Source organism: Medicago sativa, chromosome 8, assembly GCF_051527215.1.
Source record: "Medicago sativa cultivar Bolivia chromosome 8, Bolivia_mono, whole genome shotgun sequence".
NCBI lineage: Eukaryota > Viridiplantae > Streptophyta > Magnoliopsida > Fabales > Fabaceae > Medicago > Medicago sativa.
The window spans coordinates 57,218,075-57,238,526 of NC_140756.1; the positions used below are offsets into that span (position 1 = coordinate 57,218,075).

Sequence of the window (20,452 nt, forward strand, 5' to 3'; positions counted from 1 at the left end):
ATTTACCAGATTCTAAAGGAATTTTTTTTTTGTGAAATAATAATAACAAAGATAATTTAAAAGGAGAATTGAATGATATCTAAAATTAAATTTTACCAATAACTCGGTAATTTTTCAAATTTCAATTTTACGAATTTCCTATAATGTTTATCTTGATTTTTTTTAAAATTATGTCATATGTTTTAATAACAAATGCACATAATTGTCAAAAAAAATAACAAATGCACGTAAATGTGTTTTAATATATAAAAAAAACTTTCTCTATTATAAAGATTTGGCTTCAGAAAATGCAAAAGTACACGTGTACATATATGGTGCTTAAGCTCATTAAATGTTATCAAACTAATCCACATCAGCATGTACATTTTCAGTTTTTAGTGAGAAAGGAATGCATTAATATGATATTCAAGATTAGACATTTATCATATCATTAATCAACTATGCATTTATCCTATAAGATATCCATACATTGATCATATCACAAAATTAAAGGGGTAATTGATGTTTTTCTTTTTTGAGGGGAAGGGGGTAATTGAGGTTATTTAATTGATTTTTATTTTATAAAATATTGTTTCTAACTTTCAACATTTTCACACTGTTTCAAAATTCAACGTTCATTCTAAAATTTGAAATTCTTCTCGAATTCTCAAATCCCTTTTACGTTGAGTGGAGAGTTTGGTTTTCGTTTGTGTTCTCCTTCAATATACGTTGACATCTAAATGTAAATTTTACATATCATATTTGTAATTTTTTTTTAAATTAAAAGCACAATTTAAAGAGAATATACGACGTCTCAACTAGACTTTATTCATTTGTGCTTATATATATATTATATTATTAAAAAAGGGGGAGATACAAATACAAATTAGGGGGACATAAACCTAACCCAGTAAATTCACGCAAAAGTGTAGGTCGACCCTAAACGGATAATGCAAAAAATTAAAACAACACAAGTGGGTCAGCTTCTAATTAATCCTAAAACTAATCAAAGGTTTTGCGTATATATGTAACTCATCAAATTATTTCCCTAATTTATCTATCATATATTTTTTTAATAAGCATGTATTTTGTCAACTCAACATATCACATTAGCGTTTTTCCATTTTTAGATTCCTCCAAAAACCAAAAATGAAGGAATTTAAAATAACGCAAAAAAATAAAATGATTTTTTTATATTTAATATAAAAAATTAAGCTAATGATATTAAAAAACTAACAAAATATTTCATCATAATGTTTGAAGTTATGAGGGAGTCTTCAATGGGTTTGATCTTCATATTTGGCTAAGAGAAACCCCACAAATGAGATTGACGCACCCCTAAAAAAAATGAGATTGACACCACATTTCACTTATATGTTGCTCAATATGTACTTTTGCATCTAATGTGTAGAAGTTTAACTCACACACGACACATTAACATCTCTCCCTTAAGCGTGAGACTCTTTGTATCTATGATATGGTGAAATAACCAAATAGAATTCAACAAATGACAGCCAAAAACTGAAACAAAACAATCATCATAATATTATGTCTTCTGTGGAAGCCTACAATGGGTTGTATCATCACATTAGACTAAGACCAATCATATAAGTGAAATTGATATTGCACCAATCGTAAGATATTAGATATATGAGTCACCATACTTATATGTTGCTCAACATCTATTCTTGCATATAATGTGAAATTGTTACTCACAGTTGACAAATTAGCATCTCTCCACTAAGTATCATAGTCTCTGTATACGTGATCCACCACCAAGAACCGCTCCCCCACAATGTTGAACCGGGATATGATACCGTCGTTGGACCTTGAAGGGGAGGCATCACTGGTGTGGATCGGCACATTGGAGAAAGAACAACCACAGAGGTGAGAATTATACCACATCTTCATTCAAAACTTGAAGGTTTAGGTATGAGTTTTTTTTTCCATTTGTTTGTTGTTCAACCTTCATTATTTTATCAAATCTTTAGCTTTAATCGATACATGATACATAATTATATTCTCTACGTCAAGTATAACCAAATTCTAGCCCGTGCTTGGCACGGGTGTCCAAACTAGTTTATCTAATAAATTCAAGAGATAAAAAATTAAAGTTGTTTACCCGTAAATATTTTACTAGAGATCTGTCGCTATCGATGATTGAAAGATAATCCTAAAGACCAAGATGAGACACAAAGAGAAAAAGAATCTTGTCGTATTTGTATAACTTTTTCTGATAACCATTGGAGCAATCTCATTTTTCTCTCTCTTTTTATTAGTCAAGAACAATAGAGAGAAAAACAGAGATGACAAAAACAAAATAAGAGTAAGAAAGAGTTGTTAAAAATTATTATAAAATAGTTGTATATATACACCATTCATCTTTTTTTTTATAATACCTTCAAAAGAGCATTATTTAATCTTTACTAGATAAATTTGTAAGAGGAACAACAATTATTAAGGATAGAGTTAAATAAGTAAATAGTCCCCCAAAATATATCAACATTTAATTTTAATCCCCCTAAAATATTTTTTTAGGTTTTTAGTCCCTCTAAAATTTTCCATTCATGGAATTAGTCCATATTTTTTAGTCAACTCATGTCTAAACATCATATTTTTTAATGAAATTTTTCAGAAATTGGTAGAATATTATGACAATCTTTGTTAAAAAAAATTAGAGTTTTTTAACAAAATATGAATTAAATATAAATTTTTATGTTTTTGGTGCTAAAAAATTCATATTAAATTCATGTTTTGTTAAAAAATACTAATTTTCTTGACAAATATTGTCATAATTTTCTACTCATTTTTGGAAAATTTTATTAAAAAATATGAAGGTTGAAGATGAGTTAGACTAAAAAGTAGAGATTACCTTCATTAATGGAAAACTTTGGAGGAATCAAAAAGAAATATTTTAGGGGGACTAAAATCAAATGTTGTATATTCAGAGTGATCAATCCCCATTTGATTTGGGTGGTGACATTGTCTATCTATCTAAAGCCATTGGTCGTGTTCTACTCTCAAGTCTGCTGTAATGTTTTCATGAGGTATTTGTCTATGTTTTGTTGATTCACAGTCTCCTTCATGAGGTATTATTCTTTCAATGTAACCGAATTCAGTGTAAGTCACAATGCTCCTTGATTTTTTGCAGATTCATGATGCATACAGGCTCAGTTTTGTGAGGATAACCAAACACGCTTACCAAGTTGGTACAACACAGGATGGAACTGTCTGTCTATAACACCTTTGGAGCCATATGCCAACATGAATGAGTACTGGTCTTCTCTGCCTTCAACAAACGACCAGCCTTCTCGATGTTAGATCTGTCACTCAAACCCTCACTTGTTATTTAGAATTTTCTGTTAAATCTGTATCTAGGATCAGATCATATATTATGCCGTTGTAAAAATTGTCTATAAACCATGGGAAACACAGCAATTCATATTTAAGTTCGTGTATATTATATAGCTATGTTTCATTTTTAAGTAAAATCTAGTTCCAAGTCCGCTACAAACATTTAAAGACATGAGTTCTCCATTTGTAAATATTGAAAAAAAGATACAAGATTGATATTTTATCTTCAAGGCCGGCCTTCGACATGGTTGAGTGGACCTTTCTGTTACATGTCCTTTGGAGCTTTGGCTTTATCCCACTTTCCGTAGCTGGATTAAAACTATTCCTCACTCTGCCAGGTTGTCAATATCTGTGAACTGTAAAGTTACCAGATATTTCAGTTATTGCAGGGGCGTGCGACAGGGGACCTTCTGTCTCCTTTACTTTTCTGCTTAGCTGAAGAAGTCATATATCTGATCTTTCTACAAAGGGTAAGCTGTCATTAATGCAAGCCTACAGAAACTTCCTTGTTCCGAGCCATTGTCTTTATGCAGACGAAATTCTCATCTTCTTCAAAGCTACGTTATCTAATATCAAGCATCTCACAAGCTTTTTGAGGACTATGGAGCATATTCAGGGCAAATCATCAATGTTAATAAGAGCAAGCTTTATACAGGTGCGGTTCCTCTATCTAAGCAGATTACCATTGCAAATCTTACGGGTTTCAAACATGTCTTGTGTAAAAAACAGGGTAAGGCTGCGTACAATACACCGAATGGTGGGACCCCTTCCCGGACCCTGCGTATGCGGGAGCTTTGGTGCACCGGGTTGCCCTTTTTTTTCTCTTCAAAGGCAGACCAAAAGCTCATCATTTCCGACCTATTGTGGACAGAATCCAAGTCAAATTGGCTGTTTGGAAAGGCTTGCTGTTATCTATAATGGGGAGAGTACAACTCGTCAATTCTGTGATAAATAGTATGCTGCTGTACTCATTTCATGTTTATCCTTGGCCTGCTAATCTTTTAAAGCAGTTAACCAAGATGATAAAGACCTTTATTTGGAGCGGTGATATCACTCAGTCGAAAATTTGTACGGTGGCTTGGAGGGATTTATGTAAACCAAACGAGGAAGTAGGTCTATCTGTCAAGGACCCAAGGCTGGTCAATTCATCCTCCCTGCTGCAGCTTTGTTGGTCTTTAGTCACTTCTGACGAGCAATGGACACAAATGTGTAGAGCCCGGTACTTAAAGAATGGAAAGCCTATCACCTACAATAGAGCGTCATTAGTTTGGTCGGGAATGAGAGTCCATCTCTCAGATTGATTGCTGAGCAATCCTCGTGGTCAATAGGTAATGGGAACACTGTCAACTTCTGGACAGACAAATGGTTAGAACGATCTATTGTGGAATCTCTTAATATCCCTCTGCACATGCACCCTGCCCTTAATATGAAGGTAGCAGATTACATTCTGGATGGTAATTGGAATATCCCCATTTATCTGATACAAAAGTCTGAAGAGTTAGCAAAGCAAATTCTCACAGTTACCCTTTCTATTGATGATTCCCGTGATAGGCTGAATTGGAGGGCCTCTGTTGATGGAGAACTTACTAGCAAAATTGCCTATAACACCTTGCACATCTCTGGTCCTAAGGTGAGGTGGTGTAAGTTAATTTGGAACAGTTTCGTCCCTCCCTCTAGGTCTTTCATTTTCTGGAGATTAGCTCACAACAAGATGCCAACGGATGAGAATCTTACAAAAAGGGGCTGCAAGATTGTGTCAATTTTCTGTTTCTGGCATCAACATGAAGAAACATCCACTCATATATTCTTCAGCTGCCCAGAAACGTAGAAGCTTTGGCAGAGGTTGTGTACTGGGATTGACCAGGGCCCGGACTGCTCCGGTTGGCTGAATGTGATTGACAGTTGTGTTGCTAATTGGAGCAAACAGGTTCAGCAGGTGTTGATAGAACATAATGATAGATATTTCAATAATAATGCGCATTCGATGGAACATCTGTTTCGGAGTGTTATTGTGGAAGTAGGCTGTAGCTTCAACATAATTCAGGCTTCTAAATCTGTTATGCTGGATGCCAAATTATCACATCTGTTTGACCTATATCTGAGCTGGCATTTAAAAAGGAAAAATTGGATACTAACATAAACTTGCAAATGACAAAGAATTGGGTTGGCTAGAAAATTGTACATCAGTGCCAAAATACATGTCATAAACATGCAACATATTAGCAGGCCAAAATGAAACTTCACATAGGAGCAATATGGTAGGCATTTTCTTTGCACCTGCTGTAAGATTTCTATGTTATAGGTAGTTTTTACCACCTGCAATACATTGCACCTGCTGTAATACTTTACAACCATCCATCAATTTAGTCCATAGAACTAGTCCGTTATAGTTATATCATTTTGAAGCATGTGTATTTTGTCTACTTGAGAAAAAACACGTTACCTATTTTCTCATGAGAAATTAAAATGAAAAGCACGTGCTTTTTTAGGATATTTTTTTGGGGATTTTAGTTTCATTAGAGACTATCATGTAAGTGTGTTCTCTATGTTTTTGCAACGCCCTACAGGGGTACATGGGATTACTACTTCTCTTCATGAGAACACTCCTTAAAGTTTGACTCTTGGGAGCCTTCAGAGTTGAAATATGCATTTATTTTTTAGTTATTTATTTTTTCTTTATTATATTTTGTTTATATCTTATTGCTGCAAGCCAATTTCGAAGTTCTGTTATTCTTATTGAGTTGAACAGGTTAAGGAGCACGAAATTTCTGTGTTTCTCATGCCGTCAGGGATGCTGGGAACCCTTCTTTCTCTGATCGATGTTGTGCCTTTATTTTCTGACGCTCCATGGGGTCACAAAGTCAACGCCGATTTCCTTAATAAGCACATGGGGGCTACACGCAACCAGCCATGGCGGGCAACTACTGACCCTGCAGATGTTCATTCAGGAGACTTCTTAGCCGTGTCAAAGAACTGAGGTAGATGGAGAGGTTTCGAGACACTAGAAAAGTGGGTGACTGCTGATCATACTGCAGTTTGCTTGAAGGATGAAATGGGAAGTTTATGGGTTGGTGAATCAGGGCATGAGAATGAAAAGGTATAAAACATGATGAAGTGTTTTTACAGTTTCATGTACATTATTGGTGTAATGCCTGTTGAATAGGAATGTTATCCTTGCCTAGAAGGTGCTTAGGGTGGTGGCTCACATCTGTTCAATTTTAATACACTGTTTTATGTTTTATGAAACAGGTTTTTCAATTTTAAGTGACATAGTGTTGTAAAACAGGATGGTAACTCAACCCACATGGTTATCACAACATGATATTCAGTTGGATTGACACTGTAGCTTACAACTATTCTCCACCTCTTGATGCTCACTTGGTAGTAAACTTTTCCATATTAGTTAAAAGGCATTGCAAGTATACAATCAAACCTGCGATTATGTGAACAACACTTTTTCTTGTAGACTACGTAATATTTTGTGAAGAACTTATGTTTGAACTAACTGCAGGAAGGTAATTTGAATCTCTAGTGGAAAAAAAAATCTAGGGAAGAAATAATTATTGCCTTTGTTTTAGAAAATTACTTATTTTTTGTGAGACACAGAAGGGTAAGATGACAATTGGTTAGAAGGATTATGTGAGTATCAACGATTTTGATGAAGTTATGCTTATTTGGTCGTGATAGATACCTGCATGACTTTTTTTCTTCCTAGAAGAGAAATTGCATTTCTGTTTCTTTCCTGTCTTTGTGTAACACTAATCCGAGCATTGTATGAAGCAGCTAATTTCTACCCTTTCCTCTCTTCCCTGAAAATCTCAGATTCAAAAAGTAATCTATCTATTTAAATCGTCTTTTTGTTACTAAGCTTGCAATTGAAATTTCTAGTGGTGCTGTGGATGTTTGGTTCTGAAGGACATGTTCTCTTTGCAGGTACTTTCTGTCATGTCGATGTGGACTAGATTGTAGCCAGCTTATTATGCAAATATGTGGAATGGAGCAGTGAATAAGCGGTTAGGGACGGAGGTAAGTCTTGGCACTGGTTTGGACCTTATAGGGTGCTGAGGTTTTTCTGTGTTGTTTTGTGTTAAATTTGGAAATAAAAGAAGGAAATCATTTAGACAAAGAGAAGGGAGGATAAGAAACAATGCTATCAATAGCAGAATGCAGAAACTGGAATAGCTTTCGGTCTACGGCTATTGCCCTATAATAACGAAACTAGGACAGCGTTGCAGCTACTTCACTTTATCGCCGTTATTGGACAACACTGACAAGAAACCCTCCAAAACTAAATCAACCTCCTTAAAAATCTGATAGTTCTATCCCAATTAAATCACCAAGTGTAGTCATTAATATTTTTTGCTTTATGAGGTACGATTCTGAATCAAAGCCAGCAGTGGACTTAACTGAAATTTTGTGTATGCTAATGACCCCTGGATCTATTCACCAATTACAAAAGATTAAATATGGAAATTCTGCAGGTCTTTTAGTTTTAGTTTAGGACTTGCTTGTTGCAAGAGGACTATCTCACACAATTGTTGTCAAATAGAGGTTATAATGCCGCTATAGTGTAGAGGAGTTTGAATAAATCACTATTGTTCTGTGATAAGCTGTTTAGTACATAGTGTCGTCCAATAGCAGCAATCTGTGGTTGACAACATTGAACTTACATACTCTAACAAAACATAAGCAAAAGGGATCTAAAATTTTTGGTCTAACTTTTGGACCAAATAGATTTGACTTTTTGGATCAAGTTTGCTTATATTTTTCCACGGATAGAGTAATTCTCAATTTTGTCTGGAAATTTTAGGTCTAGTGTAAAATATTCAAGTTTGTCACCCTTTTAGATTTGGCTTTTGTGACTTCTATGTTCTTGAGTGTATATGACATGTTGGTTTGTGTAAGTTTCTTGAAAGTTTATTTGTTGCTCTTTTTTATAGTTACGTTTACGAATATCACAATAGCAATACAGAAAACTTGTTACAAGTTATTATTACTAAGATAAATACAAAAAAATGTTGCTTCCGATACTGAATATTTTAAGAAGGGTTAAATATGTTTTTGGTCCCTATAAATATACCAACTTTTCATTTTAGTCCCTTTAAAATTTTCCTTCAACTTTTGGTCCCTTAAAAATTTTCCTTTTTTACTTTTGGTCCCTCTTTTAAAGTAAAATCATATGTAGAATTCATATTTTTGAATAAAAATTTGCATAAAAATTCATAATATTATAAGAATATCTCCCAAAAAATTTTAGAATTTTTTAACATAACATGAATTTAATATGAATTTTTACATTTTTTACAGTTAAAAATTCATATTTAATTCATGTTTTGTTAAAAAATTCTAATTTTTTTTGGGAATTTTTTTTACAATATTATACACATTTCTGAATAATTTTATTAAAAAATACAAAAATTAATTTAAAAATAGGGACCAAAAGTAGTGATTGAAAATTTTATAAGGACTAAAAGTTGAAGGAAAATTTTAGAGGGACCAAAACGAAAAGTTGGTATATTTATAGGGACCAAAAACATATTTAACCCTTTTAAGAATGAGAAAAAATAAAAAACTTATAGCTAAACTTTTAATGGTGGAAATGAAAACCTGGAATATATCCAGAAATTTGTTTTAATGTCGAAACTCACTTCCATGATTACGTCTCTTGTTCTCTCTCTCTCTCTCTCTCTCTCTCTCTCTCTCTCTCTCTCTCTCTCTCTCTCTCTAACAAGTAAATAAATATAGAATGTTCTATATAACCTGTCTCTCTTTCGAAAACACTGCAGTCTTTCCGGTTCAATCGAGGTGTTAAACATTCTTCAGTTCATTTTCCATCACTTAAAGATGTTATATCTTGGCCCAGACTTTGTGGATACAAATGAATTAGTTTCCTTTCTCTCTGGCTGCACCAGGCTGGAAACTTGGCAGGTTTGCTTTTACTTTATTCCTGCAGACTTTGTGACCAAAGTTCTCGTTCCACCTTCCTCCAGCTCCAAGAGCTCGATATCCACCATATTTTTAACATATATTGTGGTGTGGAACTACGTAATTCCATACTAGCAATGCATCCTATTTTTTTTTTTGGATTAATTTATTTTCTCATAAAAATACATAATTAGGATTGGACCTCTGTACTAAACTAAAATATTCTAGTCTTTCCCCTATTCCAATGTTTGTTTCAGGATTTCAATCTTTGCAAGAGTTGAAATTTGCTAGATTTATAAGGTGGAAGAAAGTCATGACTTTTACATGCTTAAAATTTTTATGGAAAATCTTCTAGATTTCACGCCACTTATTGTAGCTTAGTTAACTTCTTCTGTGTACTCTAGTTATTATTGGGAGCAGAAGATATATATATGTATTTTGCATTTTGGTTAGTATGTTTTCCATTCCTCTTATTGTAGAGGATGAAATTACTCTTATTGCATACGGTGACGTCCGGGTATAATCTTGCAATGCTTCTAAAGGCGGAAAGATGTCAGGTATCGGGTGACTGGGGCAGTATCTGGAGATCACAAGTTGCGGCAAAAGTGAGAAATCTAATCTGGAGAATTGGGAGAGGTTGTCTTCCGACCCGGGATAGGTTACAGGCGTGCCATGTTCAGTGTCCAATTCATTGTTCTCTGTGTGATGCATTCGAGGAGTCTGAATGGCATATCTTTTTTGACTGTCCTACTAGTGTTGCGTGCGGGTACGTAGCAGGTCTGTCCCATATAGTGCAGAATCGTTGTATGCGCTTCACTATAGTAGGAGGGGATTTGATGGATATTTGTGCACGCGGGATAGAAGAAGTTGTAGGTAGGATACTAATGGTAATCTGGGGAATTTGGCAGAATCAGAACAACTGTGTGTGGAACCAAACTATGTCCAGCACATCTCAGATTGTTACGGGTGCATAGGTGCTGTTAGCGGAATTGAAATCAGTGCAAAAGGTACAACAGAATGTTGCTGTCAGTACGAGCAATGTTGATATGCAGCCGATTGTGACAGGTACGGAGGTAACTTGTAATGTTGATGCCAGATTTTTCCGAGACTGTCGCACTGGTTTTAGGGCTTGTATCAGAGGTGTAGCTGGTGTTTTTTGTGAAGGAATTGTCTGGCTTGGTGTGCAATGAGATGCAGGTTCATGAAAGGGAATCGCGCTATGTTGAAGGCAATAGAATGTCTGCAGCAACTCGAAATTTCAAGTGTGACCACCCTATTTTCTGACTCCAAGATACTTGTTGATGCAATTCATGCTCGGGTTGAAGGCCTATCTGAATTTAATATGATTGTTAGCCGTATTAGTCCTTGTTTAGAATTGCAATGTAACTTTGAGGTGAAGTTTATACTGAGACAAGCAAATTTGGTAGCTCGTAGTTTAGCTAGGGTTGCCAATTCTTATTCTAGCCACCAAGTTCATGATTATGTTCCTCCTTTTATTTCATCGTTATTTAATAATGAAACAAGTTAAATTTGTTTCCTTAAAAAAAAAGTTAGTATGTTTTTTTTCCGGTTGTCTAGTATATGAAGCTCATAATTATAACCAATACGGTTAGCTGGCCTAGTGATATGCTGTTGAATTTTTTTTTCTTTCTGTGTAAAGTCATTGAAAACCTTATATTTATCACCTTTAAATATGGCCTTTATAGTCACTTGCTTAGGTTTTCTGAAGAAAGTTACCACGCGATATCAGCTCCGTTAATTAAGATAAAATACATTGAATTGAATTGAACAATGCAGACAAATTAACTCAACACTTTAGTTATAGTGTTTCAACTTAAATGATGATCTCTACCAAGTATAAGGTAATATTATAATAATGTTATATTGGGACTGCATTGTTTGTGTCTCTTATTATTTGATTCATTCTAGCAGAAATTTATGGGTGAATGAGGAAAACTGACAATAAAGAGTGATGATAAACAAAACCTTCCATTGAAAACTAGTAATCTAGTGCCTTAGCAAACAGAATTTTGATTTGGGTGCTTTGAAATTCGAACAAATGTACTTTTCAAGTGGACAAGAGGAGAAGGGGTTTTCAATGTCCCATCTTTGTTTTGATCATTCTTATTGTAATTGCTAAACTCGGTTTGTCGTTGTCTCTGTTGTAAGCGATTTTCTTGTCATGTATTATTAATAAAAAAAGTATATTCAATATATTAATTTAATTCCTAACCAGTTCCATCACCTTGCTGGGCAGTGTGGGAGGGATTCATGCATATAAAAAAGCACAAGGTACTGAGGGAGAGACAAATTGCAGGTTTGAATTTAGTTAGAATTTTGGGAAAGACTAGGTCTCATTTCTCTGTGGTTGCCCCTAGTCAGATAACTGCAGCGTTTGGGTTTCCTTCATTGTAGTCTCCAACATCTTCATTGTGTTGGCTTTGTGGGGTGGATTTTAATCCCACATCGCTTAGAGATATGGTCTGTGTAATGTTTATAAAGCATTTGGAATGCCATCATTGAAGCCTACAAAGCCACCAATGGTAAATTTATACAGAACAGTAGCATTGCCAAACTATATCTTCTCCCGTATCAAAGTTCCATTGGATTTTAAATTGAGCACATCATTAACAACTTGATTACAATCAAATTCAAAAATAACATTTTGTAACTAATAAGCTATAATCCATTAGTGATTGAAGCAGGCCACAAGCTTCACATTCAGTTGCTTGGAGTTTATTCTGACACCAATCAAGCAGCCTTGAGAGTCTCTCACGCACATGCCTATTCTGGAGCAAAGCTGTTGTGGGAATTTTCGGCCCAGTTTCTAGCTTCCTTCAAGTAACTGACTTCACGCTAAACCATGATGCTTCGTTATTGATTGAAACTCTAGTCTTTGTATCTAAATTTTTTTCCTAATGCTTACGCATTATTTGCAGTTTACTGATGCATAAACGCTCAGAATTTTCAAGGGCAACCTAACATTCCTAACAACAATATAAATTGCAGTGGCTGCATTGGCAGAACTTTAATACATATATGTTACATTGCTTGTACATCAGTACCTCAATTCATCACATTTATGAGGTTATGCCTAAAACTTCACATAGAAGTACTATGGTCGACATTTTCTTTGCACTTGTTGTAAGATTTCATGTTATGGAGTTTCTCGCACCTGCTGTAAGGTTTTGCTGATATTTCTTTCATTTTAGTGATGTTAAGGATGAGCAGACTTGTGAACAAGCTCTTCTTGCTGAAAGCAGATGATCTTATTTCTTCTCCTGTAATATACTATAGATGTCATTTACCTTATAATTCTTCCCTAAGTTATATACCTTACTTCTTCCTTTACCTTATAATTTATATAGATCCAGTCATCACCATCACATCAAACAAAAGAACTTGGCATAACAGTTAGGCACTTAACTACCTATAAAAATGAACACATGGTAGTGCTTAGCAGAATTATCCAATTAACAACTTGAAACAAATAGATATGAGATTCAAATCTGTAAAAGAGAATACAAGCGCACATGAACAATCATGTGTTTATGGACAAAGCTTTAAAAACACAGAATGAGAGATAGACCTGAGAGATTACTTGTCGAGCCTTTATAATATGCGTAACAGAATCATAGGAAGAGTCATGGTAGCATAAGATCACACTGCTACACAACCACTCAAACTTTAACATAGTGAATCCTTCAATCATGACACTTCTCTAACCTACATATATAAAATTCAACACATCTCTAAACCAAGAATAATTCCCATTTGATTCAATAAATGAAACCTGAAGGCTAAAACCCATATGGCCAAGTGGTAAAGTAATAAGTGAGATAATACCAAGTAAAGGTAAATGCTAGTTGTCTTATTTTTAAATTAATGTTTCAACTTACTGAAATTTGAACTAAGAAAGAAAACCAACTATTCATTTTCAATTTCCATAACTGAATTATATATTTTTATACAACCACTTCAATTCAAATCCTGACAGAGACAAATAAAGAGTGCATTTTCAGTTTTCAGGATAATTGCCCAACTATGATTTGAAGATAAGGATTGTAAACATTTTTAATTATCCAACTTTAGCAACCTGTCTTTTAGGGACAGAAACAAATATGTGTTATATTGAAGAATGGAGACTCTACATTTGCATTTTGAATACCTTCTCAAAATAAAAAACGTGCAGCAGGAGCAATACTTTTTTTTCTTTAGAATCAGCAAAATTTATTCACATCGAGAGTGTGCAAGAAGCACAACAAACTCGCAGGCAAGGAAAACAAAAACAAAGGTCACTGACATACCGGAAAACCCCAAACCAACACCCTAAAAACTCCCAAAATAAAGCCTGCCCTGCTAAAAGCATGACAGTAGCCGAACCTTGCTGCTACGAAACAGAAACTGATGTTGCCATATACCACAGCCTCAGCCTCGAAAGCACAGCAGACCACCAATCCCGTACCACAACAAACATTCTTTTGGGTTCCACTGCCACTCATTGAACAAGCAAGCCGGCGTTTGCAACCGACTTAACCCCCATCTCCACGACAGAACAGAACAGCCAGACATCTTCCCAGTTAAATCCGATTCAATTTCTAAAACATTGCAAACAAGTAAAAAGTTCCAAATGAATTAATTAATTAATCAAACACATATTATACCAGAAAAATTAAACAACCGCTTTTGCGTTCATAAATAAAGACTTTATCATAGAATCTAACAGCATTCAAATCCAACAATAATCACGGCGCTATTAACACCACAGCCATAATTAAAAACGGCAAAAACATAAACACAATTATAAAATTGAATGCACTTTATTAATTCCACTTCTATTACAGTACTTTTTGCACATAATTAAAACGAAAAAACAAAATTCACGCTAAATCTACAAATCTAAACAAAGAGAATTCAATTAGCAGCGATAATATCGCCGCCGCCAAAAGATTCAACACCAAGATCTGCTGAGTCAGCAGCAGCAGGACTACCAGGAACAAAGAAAACCGACTTGGCAGCGACGAGTTTCTTCCGTTGTGGACATCGAGGACCGTAGATCCCGGAGAAGAAGGAAGGGAAACCATCGGCAGCTACGGCTATGGTTTGAGGCTGATCGGAGGGTGGTGGGGGCGGTGGTGAGGCTGGTGGACGGTAGATTGAGATCTGAGAGAGGGAGTTGAGACGGTGAGATCTGGCAGTTATCTTTGAGTCGCGGAGGCGAGCTAGGGTTCCTGGTTTGAGGAATTTGTGGAAGTGGTTTGGTAAAGTAGGTCTTGTTCTCTGCTTCATGGTGATGGAAGAAGGAGAGAGATTTTAGAGCGAGAGAGAATTGGGAGAGAGGTTTTAGATAGAGAGAGAGAGAGAGGAGTGGGGAAAGAGAGAGATAGGGAAATTATTTAAGGAGGAAGGAGAGAGGCGGGAAAGTGGTGAGAGCGGGGGTTTGTGTGATTTTTTGGGTTTAGGTTTTGAAAGACAACAAAACTAGGCGGGATCTTGATTTTTTCTTCACCTTATTTTTATTACTCCCTCCGTTTTAAAATGAGTGTCGTTTTAGCCAAAAAAATTTGTTTCAAAATGAATGTCACTTTCAGTTTCCAATGCAATAATAACTTTTTCTTTTCAATTGTACCCTCCAATTAATACTCTGCACACTACTTCCAAAGTATTACTTTTAAAACTAACCAATAGTTAATGAGGATAATTTGGTAAAATAATCATTCTCTTTCTTTTAATCATTGCATTTCTTAATATGTGTGTAAACACTTAAAACGACACTCATTTTGAAACAGAGGGAGTAGCAGTTTTGGCCCCCTATGTTTACAGAAATTGCGATTTTGACCCCCCTATGTTTTGCCCTCTTTGCACTTTTGGCCCTCTAATCCAATTTTGACCAAGTCAATGCTGACGTGGCACCACATGTGTAATTTTTTTATTTATATTTTTTTAATTAAAAAATTTTAAAAAAAGTTTTTTTTTTATTTTTTAATTAAAAAATAAATTAAAAAAGTATTTTTTTAATAATTATAAAAAATAAAAAAATCAAATGTTGATAATATGATTTGGGAATATTTTAGGGGACTAAAATCAAATGTTGTATATTTAGAGTGATCAATCCCCATTTGATTTGGGTGGTGCCATTGTCTATCTATCTAAAGCAATTATTCGTGTTCTACTCTCAAGTCTGCTGTAATGTTTTCATGAGGTATTTGTCTATGTTTGGAAACACCTTCAAGTTTGGAAAATGTAGTATTTTTCTTGTTTACTTCTGTAGTTATTATATATGGCTATTAGAATGAAAAGGTATAAAACATTATCAAGTGTGTGTTTGTACAATCTCAATTGACATTGTGTTAGTTATCCAATAGAAACTAGGATAGCGTTGTTGCAAGAGGACTGTCTCACATAATGCTCAACTTCTATGTTTGTGAGTGTATAGGGCATGTTGGTTTATGTAAATTTCTTGTTGAGAAGCGTGGGATACCTTTTGATCAATTACTAACCATTCCCGAGCAAGACGAATGGGCGTACAGTGATGGAAAATCAACAACATGCGTTGCTTTTATTCTTTCAATGTAACCGAGTTCAGTGTAAGTCACAATGCTCCTTGATTGATTGGACATCTTGGTCTCTGGATATAATTGTTGATGTTTCTGCAATTTTTGCAGATTCATGATGCATACAGGCTTACCAAGTTGGTACAACAAGAGTCACCAGCTTCCATTCCTCCAGATTATTGGTCAACACAGGATGGAACTGTCTGTCTATAACACCTTGGAGCCATATGCCAACATGAATGAGTACTGGTCTTCTTTGCCTTCAACAAACGACCAGCCTTCTAGATGTTAGATATGTCACTCAAACCCTCACTTGTTATTTAGAATTTTCTGTTAAATCTGTCTCTAGGATCAGATCATATATTATGTCGTTGTAAAAATTGTCTATAAACCATGGGAAACACAACAATTCATATTTAAGTTCGTGTATATTATATAGCTATGTTTCATTTTTAAGTAAAATCTAGTTCCAAGTCCGCTACAAACATTTAAAGACATGAGTTCTCCATTTGTAAATATTGAAAAAAAGATACAAGATTGATATTTTATCTTCAAGACCTTCGACATGGTTGAGTGGACCTTTCTGTTACATGTCCTTTGGAGCTTTGGCTTTAATCCCACTTTCCGCAGCTGGATTAAAACTATTCTTCACTCTGCCAGGTTGTCAATATCTGTGAATGGTAAAGTTACCAGATATTTCAGTTATTGTAGAGGCGTGCGACAGGGGACCCTCTGTCTCCTTTACTTTTCTGCTTAGCTGAAGAAGTCATATATCTGATCTTTCTACAAAGGGTAAGCTAAGCTGTCATTAATGCAAGCCTACAGAAACTTCCTTGTTCCGAGCCATTGTCTTTATGCAGACGATATTCTCATCTTCTTCAAAGCTACGTTATCTAATTTCAAGCATCTCACGAAGCTTTTTGAGGACTATGGAGCATATTCAGGGCAAATCATCAATGTTAATAAGAGCAAGTTTTATACAGGTGCGGTTCCTCTATCTAAGCAGATTACCGTTGCAAATCTTACGGGTTTCAAGCATGGATCACTCCCTTTCACTTATTTCGGCATCCCTCTCTTCAAAGGCAGATCAAAAGCTCATCATTTCCGACCTATTTTGGACAGAATCAAAGTCAAATTGGCTGTTTGGAAAGGCTTGCTGTTATCTATAATGGGGAGAGTACAACTCGTCAATTCTGTGATAAATAGTATGCTGCAGCTTTGTTGGTCTTCAATCACTTCTGACGAGCAATGGACAGAAATGTGAAGAGCCCGGTACTTAAAGAACGGAAAGCCTATCACCTACAATAGCGCGTCTTCAGTTTGGTCGGGAATGAGAGTCCATCTCAGATTGATTGCTGAGCAATCCTCGTGGTCAATTGGTAATGGGAGCACTGTCAACTTCTGGTCAGACAAATGGTTAGAACGATCTATTGTGGAATCTCTTACTCTCTATTGATGATTCCCGTGATAGGTTGAATCGGAGGGCCTCTGTTGATGGAGAACTTACTAGCAAAATTGCCAATAACACCTTGCACATCTATGGTCCTAAGGTGAGGTGGTGTAAGTTAGTTTGGAACAATTTCGTCCCTCCCTCTAGGTATTTCATTTTCTGGAGATTAGCTCACAAGAAGATGCCGACGGATGAGAATCTTACGAAAAGGAGCTGCAAGATTGTGTCGATTTGCTGTTTCTGTCATCAACATGAAGAAACATCCACTCATATATTCTTCAGCTGCCCAGAAACGCAGAAGCTTTGGCAGAGGTTCTGTACTGGGATTGACCAAGGCCCGGACTGCTCCGGTTGGCTGAATGTGATTGACAGTTGTGTTGGTAATTGGAGCAAACAGGTTCAGCAGGTGTTGATAGCAGCAGTTCTGCACATTATCTGGAGGACTTGGATAGAACGTAATGATAGATATTTCAATAATAATACGCATTCGATGGAACATCTGTTTCGGAGTGTTATTGTGAAAGTAGGCTGTAGATTCAACATAATTCAGGCTTCTAAATCTGCTATGCTGGATGCCAAATTATCACATCTGTTTGACCTATATCTGAGATGGCATTTATAAAGGAAAAATTAGATACTATCATAAACTTGCAAATGACAATGAAGAATTGGGTTGGCTAGAAACTTGTATTCACTTGCTCTTAGATCACAACTCAATGTTGCAAATATAAATTGTGGCGACTGCAATGCCAGTGGCTCAATACAGATACGACACATTGCATATAATTGTTGAGACATTGAAGTTTTAGATGTACATCAGTGCCAAAATACATGTCATAAACATGCAACATATTAGCAGGCCAAAATGAAACTTCACATAGAAGCAATATGGTAGACATTTTCTTTGCACCTGCTGTAAGATTTCATGTTATAGGTAGTTTTTACCACCTGCAATACTTTGCACCTGCTGTAATACTTTACAACCATCCATAAATTTAGTCCATAGAACTAGTCCGTTACAGTTATACCATTTTGAAGCGTGTGTATTTTGTTTACTTGAGAAAAAACACTTACCTATTTTCTCATGAGAAATTAAAATGAAAAGTAAGTGCTTTTTTAGGATATTTTTTTGGGGATTTTAGTTTCATTAGACTATCATGTAAGAACACTCCTTAAAGTACATGGGATTACTACTTCTCTTCATAAGAACACTCCTTAAAGTATGACTCTGGGGGAGCCTTCAGAGTTGAAAAATGCATTTATTTTTTAGTTATTTATTTTTTCTCTATTATGTTTTGTTTATATCTTATTGCTGTAAGCCGATTTCGAAGTTCTGTTTCTAACTTTTGTTATTCTAATTGAGTTGAACAGGTTAAGGAGCATGAAATTTATGTGTTTCTCATGCCATTACTGATGCTGGGAACCCTTCTTTCTCTGATCGATGTTGTGCCTTTATTTTCTGACACTGCATGGGGTCACAAAGTCAACCTCGATTTCCTAAATAAGCACATGGGGCTACAAGCAGCCGGCCATGGCGGGCAACTACTGACCCTGCAGATGTTCATTCAGGAGATTTCTTAGCTGTGTCAAATATCTGTGGTAGGTGGGGAGGTTTCAAGACACTAGAAAAGTGGGTGACTGCTGATCATACTGCAGTTTGCTTGAAGGATGAAATGGGAAGTTTATGAGTTGGCGAATTAGGGCATGAGAATGAAAAGGTATAAAACATGATGAAGTGTTTGTACAGTTCCATTTTCATTATTGATGTAATGCCTGTTGAATAAGAATGTTATCCGTGCCTAGTAGGTGCTTGGAGTGGTGGCTCACATATGTTCAATTTTAATACACTTTGTTTTATGTTTTATGAAACAGGATTTTCAATTTTAAGTGGCATAGTGTTATAAAACAAGATGGTTTTATGGTCTGTCTTTCTGCAGGGTGAAGAAATAATTGTGGTAATTCCATGGGAAGAAAGATGGGAATTGGCTCTTAAAGATGGTTCCAATCCATAGATCACCTGCTTCCCCTGCATCCAAAATTGAGTGAAAAATTTAACTCAGCCCAGCATGGGAGTATGCTCGGAGCATGTCAGGAAAGCCATATGGTTATCACAACATGATATTCAGTTGGACTGACACTGTAGCTGACAACTATCCTCCACCTCTTGATGCTCACATGGTAGTAAACTTTTCCATATTAGTTAAAAGGCATCGCAAGTATACAATCAAACCTGCGATTATGTGAACAGCATACACTTTTTCTTGTAGATTGCTTAATATTTTATGAAGAACTTATGTTTGAATTAACTGCTGGAAGGTAATTTGAATCTCTACTGGAAAAAAATCTAGGGAAGAAACAGTTATTGCCTTTGTTTTAGAAAATTGCTTATTTTTTGTGAGACACAGAAGGGTAAGATGACAATTGGTTAGAAGGATTATGTGAGCATCAACGATTTTGATCAAGTTATGCTTATTGGTCGTGATAGATACCTGCATGACTTTGTGCAATACTAATCCTAGCATTGTATGAAGCAGCTAATTTCTACCCTTTCCTCTCTTCCCTGAAAATCTCAGATTCCAAAAGTAATCTATCTATTTAAATAGTGTTTTTATTACTAAGCTTGCAAATTGAAATTTCTAGTGGTGCTGTGGATGTTTGGTTCTGAAGGACATGTTCTCTTTCCAGGTAGTTTCTGTCATGGCGATGTGGACTAGATTGCAGCCAGCTTATTGTGCAAATATGTGGGATGGAGCAGTGAATAAGCGGTTAGGGACCGAGGTAAGTCTTGGCACTGGTTTGTACCTTATAGTGTGCTGAGGTTTTTCTGTGTTGTTTTGTGTGCTAAATTTGGAAATAAAAGAAGGAAATCATTTAGGCAAAGAGATGGGAGGATAAGAAACAATGTTATCAATAGCAGAATGCGGAAAATAGTGTAACACCAAAACTCTCCTATGTTAACAATATATTAGGATAATTATTTATAAAATAAATAATTAAAATAGTACAATATCTAGAATAAGCTAAAATATAACCATGCACACACTTTTTTTTAAGCATACTATGCAAACACTTATCGTCAAACAAATGCACATGAAACTATTTTAGATATTTCAGTGAACATGTTAAATGAACATATCACGCATCATCAGTTTTTTTATCACCCATTAACAGTTTTTTTTTTTATGGCATT

The 20,452-nt window shown here is 35.4% G+C and overlaps 1 protein-coding gene, 2 long non-coding RNA genes and 1 pseudogene across 3 annotated transcripts; 3 read left to right on the forward strand and 1 right to left on the reverse strand.

The window, feature by feature from the left end:
* The first annotated feature begins 2,896 nt into the window (after nucleotides 1-2,896).
* Nucleotides 2,897-8,274, forward strand: LOC146899822 (uncharacterized). Its single transcript, XR_015023783.1, has 6 exons — nucleotides 2,897-3,026; nucleotides 3,131-3,988; nucleotides 4,063-5,591; nucleotides 6,083-6,430; nucleotides 6,583-6,714; nucleotides 7,267-8,274. It is a non-coding gene; the product is annotated as an uncharacterized LOC146899822 (long non-coding RNA).
* Nucleotides 8,275-8,979: 705 nt separating this feature from the next.
* Nucleotides 8,980-10,825, forward strand: LOC146899823 (uncharacterized). The gene is made up of 2 exons (XR_015023784.1): nucleotides 8,980-9,261; nucleotides 9,738-10,825. It is a non-coding gene; the product is annotated as an uncharacterized LOC146899823 (long non-coding RNA).
* Nucleotides 10,826-14,059: 3,234 nt separating this feature from the next.
* On the reverse strand, nucleotides 14,060-14,686 carry LOC146899824 (uncharacterized). Its single transcript, XM_085738316.1, has one exon. The coding sequence runs from the start codon at nucleotides 14,545-14,547 to the stop codon at nucleotides 14,173-14,175; it is 375 nt and encodes a 124-aa protein (XP_085594442.1). The 5' UTR covers nucleotides 14,548-14,686; the 3' UTR covers nucleotides 14,060-14,172.
* A 2,456-nt stretch (nucleotides 14,687-17,142) lies between these two features.
* On the forward strand, nucleotides 17,143-20,200 carry LOC146899825 (uncharacterized; annotated as a pseudogene).
* Nucleotides 20,201-20,452: the final 252 nt, after the last annotated feature.